The sequence below is a fragment of the Vigna umbellata genome, chromosome 1 (genome assembly GCF_029865625.1).
Source record: "Vigna umbellata cultivar VRB3 chromosome 1, Vumbellata_1.0, whole genome shotgun sequence".
NCBI lineage: Eukaryota > Viridiplantae > Streptophyta > Magnoliopsida > Fabales > Fabaceae > Vigna > Vigna umbellata.
In genome coordinates, this window is record NC_142165.1 from 79,830,594 (window position 1) to 79,840,973 (window position 10,380).

Consider the following 10,380-nt stretch of genomic DNA (forward strand, 5'->3'; position numbering starts at 1 on the left):
GACAAGAAGAAACAAAACACGTGAATTGAAATATATGAATGAATATGTTGTTGGGGTTTATCAATTTCATCCCATCCACTCTCTTGTATTTAGGAATTCATCATTCTTTTCATTAATGTTAATGTCACTTTCTAAATTACTTTAAACTCGATGTCTTGGCGAAGAAAGCCTAATCATAATCACTAGTTTACAATGTCTTGTTTCCCTAACAATTAATCATGCATTATAGTGAACAAAAGCTTAAAGGCAACCAACCATCATACTCCTATGTCTAGGTTTGTAATATACTGTTGGAAAAATTCCCCAGATCGTGATTTGTAAGATATCTCTCAATAACAATCCTAGGGAGAGAGAGGAGAGCTATCACATCCCCAAATCGTCCAACCCTAGGAGTACGAAATCTCCTGATACTTACAAATCATAAGATTTATGCCATACATGAATAAAATATCACAAGCATTTGAGCAAAGAAGAATATCTCTAACAATTAATGAAAGAAAGCATGTATCATAAAAATGATCTTGAAGAACAAATTTCATACAAGAGAGTTTCTAAGGATTTACATTAATTCTCCAACAAAAAAATAAGTTTAATTCACCATATTCATGGTGAAACTAGATGAAATACAATGGAAAAGTGAAGGATAGAACCCTAGAAAGTTGAGAAAGGAGTCTTAGCATCCAAAATCCTCCTCCAAGGGGTGAAAGAATGTGTTTTTGCTTCGTCCCAACCAAAGATGACTGACCTAGGTTAACTAAAACCTTATATATTATTTTAAAAAATACCGAAAAGTAGGTCCAAGCCCAGAAAAGTGCCGCTCAGCGGTAATTTGCGCTGAGCGTTACTTCCGGTTTCTCTTCTTTTGTACTTTTTGTGTCCTTTTCTGATTCCATCTCTATCCATTTTCACTTCTTTCATCAATTTCATCTCAAAACCTGAAAAACAAGGAAATCAAGCATAAAACGTGTCCAATTCTCTTATTTCCAACAATTCAACAAAATCATGAGTTCAAACTAATTTCTAAGTCATAGAGGTTATAATTGAAGTTAATTTTAGATATAAAAATAACAGTTCTCAAGCGTCATCAGTTACATTATTAGAATTTAATATTAAAAAGTAATATTTTTGTGGACGTAAAATATACTCATTGCAACTATACTATCTGGTCTTTCTCTGCCGTATTTATGAAGGTTTCTGGACCTCTCAATATATATAAAGGCCTTATGTACATATATTCCTCATTATTTAAGCTTGAGGGGCAAAGTTTACATAGTTATACTTAGTAAAGAGAAAAATGGGTAGCAGTATTGAACAGCATAGTCTGCACATTTTCTTCTTTCCCTTCTTGGCTTATGGTCATATAATACCAACAGTTGACATGGCTAAATTATTTGCAGAAAAGGGTGTGAAGGCCACCATTATCACCACACCAGGCAACGCACCTTTTATCTCTAAAGCCATTGGAAAAGCAAAAACTGACAACGAGATCCAGATCCAAACCATCAAGTTCTCTTCTGCAGAGGTTGGTTTACCTGATGGCCTTGAAATTACTGATTCAATCACTAACCCATATTTGATTGAAAGTTTCTTTCTGGCCACCTCTTTGCTACAAGAGCCACTTGAACAACTATTGCACGAGCAACGTCCAAATTGCGTTGTTGCTGATATGTTCTTCCCATGGGCAACTGATTCTGCCGCCAAATTTGGAATTCCTAGGCTCGTCTTCCATGGAACTAGTCTCTTTTCACTCTGTGCTACAACGTGTATGCAACTTATCGACCCTAACAACGATGTTTCTTCCGATTCTGAGTCACTCACCATTCCTAATCTTCCGGGTGAGATTAAAATAGCAAGGACGTCGTTGAGATCTTATGGCACGGGTGACCGAACGACCATGATCAAATTGTTGAGGGAAGCAAACGAATCAGAGTTGAGAAGCCATGGGGTTGTTGTTAATACCTTCTACGCACTCGAGAAGGATTATGCGGATCTTTACAGCAAGGTGCTTGGAAGAAAAGCATGGCATATTGGTCCCTTATCTCTTTGCAACAGGGACGTCGAAGAAAAGGCGCACAGAGGAAAGGAGGCGTCTGTGCATGAATACGAGTGTCTAAAATGGCTTGACACAAAGAAACCCAACTCAGTTGTTTATGCATGCTTTGGAAGTACAACACTGTTATCTGATTCTCGACTTAGAGAGATTGCTATTGGTCTCGAGGCTTCAGGGCAACCATTCATATGGGTGGTGAGGAAAAGCAAAGAAGATGAAGTTGAATGGCTACCTGATGGATTTGAGAGAAGGATGGAAGGGAAGGGAATAATCATAAGAGGGTGGGCACCTCAAGTGTTAATTCTTGAACACAAGGCAACGGGAGCATTTGTGACCCATTGTGGATGGAATTCAACCTTGGAATCAGTGACTGCTGGGGTTCCCATGATAACATGGCCAATTTATGCCGACCAATTTTTCAATGAGAAATTGGTAACAGAAGTCCTTAAAATTGGGGTACCTGTCGGTGCCAAAAAGTGGAATGGATTAGAAGGAGATAGTGTTTCATGGGATGCGTTGGAGAAGGCAGTGAAGAGCATAATGACTGGGGAAGCAGCCATTGTAATGAGGAACAGCGCAAAGAACCTCTCGAAGCAGGCTAGGCTTGCCATGGAAGAAGGAGGATCCTCTGACTCTGATTTGATAGCTTTAATTGAAGAATTAAGTTCGATGACTTTCTGACTTACCCGCCGTCACTGCAAGATGCATTGATGATCTAGACTATCTATTAAAGCAGGTTATTGTTTTCAAAATAAATTTACTCTTAAGAACATTATGCATATGGTTTACTAGTGATAGTTACATTTTACCGTGAAAAAATTGTGTCAAGGGTCTAAGATTTTAGTTTAAAATATTTTAACTTAAAGCCATATTAATTTCAAATAAATTCTATCAAAATTAAACTAAAATAATACATATTCTTCTGGACGATTTTAATTTAAAAATATTTATACTAAAGTCATATTATTTTTATATGATTTCTTCGTAATAAAATTGTGCTACGATGATAATTTAGTCACGTATTTTTCTTTATATTGCCCATTTTAGTAAATTAAAAACAAAAGGTACATTAGTTTTGTAAAAATTGTTTTGGAACTTTCTAATAGAAGATATATATTAATGTTAAGTTTGAATTAAGTATCTCTTATATATTACTGGTTTTTTTTATAAAATTTAGAAAAAAAATTCTAAATTCAATCAAAATAAATTCTCAATTAAAATTAAAAAATCTTGAATTTATTAATATGGTATATAGATTTAACACCATGTTAACTTGTTATAATGTAAAAATTATTTATTTTATTTTATTAAGAAAAAAAAATAAATAAAAATAAATCATAACAAGAATCAAAAGAACAGACAAATTTATTTATCTGACCTCAGAACAAATAAAATTACAGCATAATCAATCACAGAGGCTTAAGATTCCAATAAATGTTGAAATAACATGAAAATAGAAAAAGAGAGGGTGAATAACATGAAAGAAGCGAGAGATGACGAAATTTGAACTCCTAAAGGGTTTCCTAAGCTCCCTTAGTGTGTTTTCGTAAGTCCTTTTATATAGAAATTGGATTGTGCTTTATTTTAGGATTTTCTATTGTTATAATCTTCTTTATGATAATACAATCTCCTCCAATTACTTCTAACCGTGTTTCTCGGCGATCAAATTAATACTATTAAACTATAGAAACTTCAGTATTGCTAAATAGTAGCCAACAAAATAGAAAGCGTAAATTTAACCCTTAGTCGTCTCCCAACGAACTCGAAATTGATTCTTAAGAAATTAGTTCTTATAAAAACTATAAAGAAGGGTTGGTGAAAAAAAACAATAAAGAAGATAAATATCAATAAAAGATTAAAGAACAAAATAACAAAAGATAGAAATAAATTAATTTATAAAAAGATTTAAAAAAATAAAAATAACGATAAAGAAAATATGCTGATTTCACAACTTTTTCAAAATAGGATTCTTCATTGGTTTTATAAGGATTATTGTTTAATTAATTATTGTCTTAGATTTTCAAATTAATCTATACAAATTCTCAATTAATTAATTTGTTGCGCTCTCACTCTCAACCAAAGTACAATCTTAATTAAAAGCAATAACTTTATAGATTAATCAGATTCCAATTAAATATTACTATGACTAATCATGTCTATTCTTTTACTCTTATATCAAGAAAAAAAACTAATTAACCAAAGTAATTATTAATTAATTCTTATTAAAGTCTTTACCACTAATCATGTTAAAGACAAAATAGTCTACATGAACAAAGAATCTCATGTTTTGAAGTTTAATTAAATAACATTAAAACAGAAAGCAATCTAGGATAAAAACATAGACCCAAAATCCTAAACAAACAAAAACTAGAACCTGAAATGTGGACGTTAGATACAAAAGAGATAATCATGGACGTTCCTCACTTGAAGCAAAATCTAAAAAAATAGTACAACCTACTTCAAGCAAAGGACTGAAAAAGCATGCCTGCTCTGAAAAAGTTGCCTTACACAATGACTATTGTGAAAGAAGAAAGAGAAAATACAAGCATCAACATTACGAACTACAAACACAGTCTAACAGAAAAATATTCACCAAGTCTATAAATAGAAGATCTCTCAAGAAGAAAATCAAAAGAATATAATAAAGGATAGCCAAAGTGCACAAAGCTTACAATGACATATCCATCCTAAAGAGAAAAGGAGAGATCTCAAAGAAAAAAAAATACATCTAAGTTGAAGAAAAGATAAGAGAAGAGAATAGGGAAACTGATACTCTCGAGCTTAAGCGTCAAATCTCTTACTGTTGTACGATTTTTGGAGAGAACTCTTGCGAGTGTTTAAACTGTATTATATTGTAATCAGATCCTCTCATAGAGAGATTTAGTCTAAACTTCTTGTAAGCAAGCGTTGATTGCAATTTTGTAGAGAATTAAAATACTTACAACTAAACTTTTTTGAGTTGAGGAATATAGGTACAATAGTCTAGTACCAAGAGTGGTTCGAATACTCAAAGAAATATCGACAGGGTGCTGAGTACCAAGAGTGTTTCGAATACTCAAGAAAATCTCTACAGGGTGTTGAGTACCAGGAGTGGTACGAATACTCAATGGAAATCTCGACGAGGTAGTTGTGTACCAAGAGTGGTGCGAATACTCATTTGTAATCGTGTGAAGATTATAGTGGAATCCTTTATGGACGAGGTTGGACGTAGCTTAGTTGAAGCGAACCAATGTAAAATTTATTGTGTTATTCTCTCTTCTTTTTACTAAATGATCCTCTTAGAAAACCTGTAATTGAGATTTATATTTGAAAATATAAGAACTTCCAAGTAGAAATTATTTTAAATAACACATTGTTCTTTTAAACGCTTATATTTGAAGTTGAGCGTTTAAGCCTTTTCAAAGAATATTTTACACTCTCGCAAGGTGTTATATCATAAGCATTACGAAAATGTTTTTCATAAACACTATTCAACCCCCCTTTTAGTGTTTTTCAGGTGCTTCAAATCAAAGTACATTCTCAATTGGTAGCAAAAATCCATTCAATCATATGAAAGTTTCTAAATTTAATCAAAGTAAATTCTTAATTAAAATTGAAAACCATTAGACTCATATGATTTATATGTTATGTAGATGTAACACCGTGCTAACTTTCTATAATGTAAAAATCATTACTTTTACTTGATTAAGAAGCAAAAGACAAAAAAAAAATCACAAGAATCAAAATAATAAACAAATTTATTCATCTAACCTCATCATTCATAATGAACTACAACATAATCAACCTTAGAGACTTAATACTTCATGGAATGTTGAAATACCATGAAAATAGAAGAAGAGAGGATGAAGAACATGAGAGAAGAGAGAGAGGACTAAATTTGAACCACTAAAGAGAACTGCAATATCTAATTTTTTTTGCTTGTTCCCTCTTCTTGGCTTAGCTAAATTTCTTCACTTTTTCATACTATGCTTGGATTGACTTCTTGTGGTCTTGATTATTTAATATTTTTGGATTTATCTTTAAGGTGTCATGACACTTTATCCAATTTATTTCCACATCTCAATGAACAACTTCACTAACACACCTCAAAATATCCAAAGAACATTTATGCAACTAAAAAGCTATTTTTAATATGTTTTTGCATATCATGCTAAGTAAACCCAATTATAAAAAATCCTAATTAAAATATTATATTAAAGTACAAAAACCAATTAAAAATTCAATATTAAAGACAAAATGAGAAAATGACTATGCACTCATCAGTATACAAAATTTTCAGTTTTCTATACTAGGTCCAGAATTAGTGTAAAAAGTATTTCTTTCTTTACCCATTAAAGCCACAACTGGTATACAAATCCCAATCAATAATCCTATGCACCCAAACATAACATAAAACTTAAGGAAATAAAGAAGAGAAAGTTCCATAGTGCAACTAGAAAAGCTATATTCAATCATTGTCTAACTATAGTTAATCATTTAAAAAAAATTGAAAAGATATATATTGCATAGAATACTTAGAAGAAAAACAATGTAAGAAACTCGTATAATCAGAAATTTAATTTTAATTTTCCAAACTTACCTAACAAATGTTGCACTCTAATTGCAAAATTGAAGTTTGGCCTTCATCATATTTTGTCTCATCTTATCTTCCTTATGCTTTGGTGATTAATGTTATCACCAAGTCTAGTGGCACAATTGGTGTCAAACAAAAGAAGAGGAAGTTTCCATTGTCTTGAAGAAAAAGAAAAGCCACATTCGTCTTATTGTTTATTGCACCTTGGTTTCGTTGTTTTAATTTACCACTTTCCATAGTTTTGACTCGAAAGAAAAAGGAAAAAGATTATGAGAAATTGTGAAAGTTTCAAGTTGGAAGACACTAAAGCGAAGAAAGAAAAAAGATGTTGAGAAAGTGTCAAAGCTTTGAGCTAAACCTTTGAATGTCTGGCATCAAGTCTACAAGGACCTCAACTTCTTCGCAAACAATAAGACACCATATGATTAGGGTTTAAGCCATGAAACTGACAAAATTGTTTGGAGGTGAAGGAGATTGATTGTCGGGCAAGATGTTCCTTTCAAAGAAAAGCATGAGAATAATAGAGGTGAAGGTGAAGGAGGTTGTGGAGAAGTTAGGGATTAGGGTTAAAGTTGGAATGAATAATGAAATACATAATTAACATAAAATGAATAGTACAAATAGATAATTAACTCAAAATGAATAAAAGCACAAAGAAGAAAAAGATGAATATTTAAGATATTATACTAGTTATAGTGAGGAACAAATATAAAATGTCTTTCACCTATTTACCAGATTGTTACCGCTTCACTTTCTATACCGGTTTTAGGTCTAACTAGTATAAAAAATATCGTATTATTTACAAAATTGTCATCACGACACTTTTTGTACGTGATAGATTAGAATCGCTATAATATTTTTATAAAAAGTGTTTTTCACATGAGTATAAGTATAAGTTGATACTCCAAAATGCAATTATCATTTGTTATTACATAAATTTTTTATTAAAAAATTGGAAAAATAAAAGAACACAGATACCAAATCAAATCCATGAAAAAAAAAAACAAAGTCAACACGTAAAGAATCTAAGCATCATTAAATATAGATAATTGATATCTATGAAAAGTATTCAAAATGATAAGCGAGTGCATAATATAATATCATTAAAAGATGTTCTATTTTAGAACTCTAAATTAACCAACATCGACAATGATTTATTTTTTTTAAAATATGAGATAGTGTAAAACACCGACTCTCTTATTATTATTATTATTATTATTTATTATTATATATAATAATAATATTATAATAATAATATAATAATAATAATAATAATAATAACATTATTAAATAAGATATAATAATAATAATAATAATAATAATAATAATAATAATATTATTATTATTATTATTATTATGTTAGTGAGCAAGGCATAAATTAATGAATATCGAGTAATAAAATTTATTACAAAAAATACAAAATATTATTTAAATATTGTAACTAAAAAATATAATTGTCTTCTAAAACTATAGAAATCATTTATCTTAAAAAAATATAAAAGAATGTCATTACTTTTATAATAAAATTTAAAAAAATGTAATATTTATACCAATATATAAAGAAGATTCAACTTCTTTATGTTCATATATTTTTTCAACTTCATCTATAAATACATATTTTATAAAATTAAAATGATTATTTTATTAGTTTTATTCTATACCTAAGTGTTTCTTTTTTAAAATTGAACCTTTTTTTTCAGTTTGACCGTTTTAAACTTAATTATTTTCTAAATTATAAAACTACCTACAAAATAAATAAAAAATATTTAAGCAAAATTATAAAAAATATATTTAATTTTTTATAATTACAATAAAATAGTTTTATAATTTTTTTTTATAATAAAAAGTGAAGACACGTGTGTTTTCATCAGTAAGATAATAAAAAAAAGAGGATAAACAATACTTAAAAATCATTATATCTATAATCAAACTCGTAAGATGAAAATTTATTAATGTGATTTAAGAATTTAAATTATATATATATATATATATATATATATATATATATATATATATATATATATATATATATATTCCAACAAATATGTTATATAGTGTGACTTAATAAAGTTCATATGTTTGATATAAAGTGATTACATAATATTTCAAAATATATCTATTGACATAAATATTTATATATTAGTCGTATATGTGCCAAATCTAGATAGTTTGATTATGTCATATATTTACAAAATACATAATATATTAGGTAAGATATCACGTTATTGTGATTATTATGCTAATTATCATAAATAAGGTAAGTTTTTATTTTATTGATACTATTTGATATCAACCTCAATATTATATGTTTTTATTACACAAGTCATAGGGTACAGAAATCCTATAAATACACATAGTATTTCACACTAACTCTCTTATACTCAAAAGATCTAAACTCTTTTACTGACTTGAGCGTCAGAGAGTCATTTGCAGGTGGATCTCCACTTGTCTTTTAGCCCTTGGGAATGTTCCTCAATGATCTCAAATTGAAAGATGTTCTCAAGCTCTCTAATTGAAATATTTATTCTTAAGAATCGTACTGAAGCTTAATATTATTAGAAAAAAGATGAAGTCTAGAAGTTTTGATGACGTCTCAAAGTCAAGTTGAAAGTGTTCATGTTACAAGAAGACCTTCATGAAGACTTGTGTTGTGTTAAAACTTTTGTAATTTAGTCGTTTTATGTATAGGGTGTTATTTATCCTTGACTCCATGTATTGTATTCTTTAAACTTTGTTTTGGAATCAAAAAAACTCTAATAATCGATTAACACTTAAGATAATCGATTATCACAAAGAGGTTTTAAAAGTTTTCTAAAAACTCATTTTGCCTTTGGAATAATCCATTACCAACTTATGATAATCGATTATCTATAATCGATTATGACTTACCATAATCGATTATCACGTAAATTATGAGAGTTTTCAAGCATGTTTTTTACCGTTGTGGATACAATAAATGCATAATCGATTACCTTGTTTAGATAATCGATTATCACGAGTTAAATAGTTGACAACAAATTTTTGAGGTATTCTTGAGTGAGATCTCTATATATTAGATCGAGACTTTCATTCTAAAAGACAAGATATATCAAATCTTATTTGTTTTGGGTTTTAAAAGTTTTCTAAAAACTCATTTTGCCTCTAGAATAATCAATTATCAACTTATGATAATCGATTATCCGTAATCGATTATGACTTACCATAATCGATTCTCACGTAAATTATGAGAGTTTTCGAGCATGTTTTTGACCATTGTGCAGACAATAAATGCATAATTGATTACCTTGTTTAGATAATCAATTATCATGAGTTAAATAGCTGACAACAAATTTTTGGAAGTATTCTTGAGTGAGATATCTATATATTAGATCGAGACTCTCATTCTAAAAGACAAGACATATCAAATCTTATTTGCTTTGATGTGTATTGCGATAAGTGTGTTCTAGGGTTTGTGCAACCCTTGTGTTGAGGTTTTGAGAACTTGGTGTTGGCATAGAGCGAGAACTTTAACGGGAGTTGTGATTGAGTGTTGTTGTTGTTTATGAGTAAAGTCTTGTCATCCTTTGTGAAGATTCAAAGGACGTGTTCATCCTTCTTGAAGGATTCGGAGGAGGTGTTCATCCCTTATGATTTTCAGGAGAAGTGAGTTTCATCTCTTGGGGTAACAAGACAAGTGTTATAAACCTTAAACTTGTTTATTTCTTTGTGATTGTAACAGTTTCTTGGTTTTGTGATAGTGGATCGTTAATTCTCATTT

At 29.7% G+C, this 10,380-nt stretch overlaps 1 protein-coding gene across 1 annotated transcript; it reads left to right on the top strand.

Moving 5' to 3' along the window:
- The first annotated feature begins 1,235 nt into the window (after positions 1-1,235).
- On the top strand, positions 1,236-2,953 carry LOC124821010 (scopoletin glucosyltransferase-like). The gene has a single exon (XM_047292807.2). The coding sequence runs from the start codon at positions 1,295-1,297 to the stop codon at positions 2,729-2,731; it is 1,437 nt and encodes a 478-aa protein (XP_047148763.2). The 5' UTR covers positions 1,236-1,294; the 3' UTR covers positions 2,732-2,953.
- Positions 2,954-10,380: the final 7,427 nt, after the last annotated feature.

Coding starts and splice junctions, on each gene's coding strand:
- LOC124821010 (XM_047292807.2), top strand. CDS start 1,295: ATGGGTAGCAGTATTGAACAGCATAGTCTGCACATTTTCTTCTTTCCC.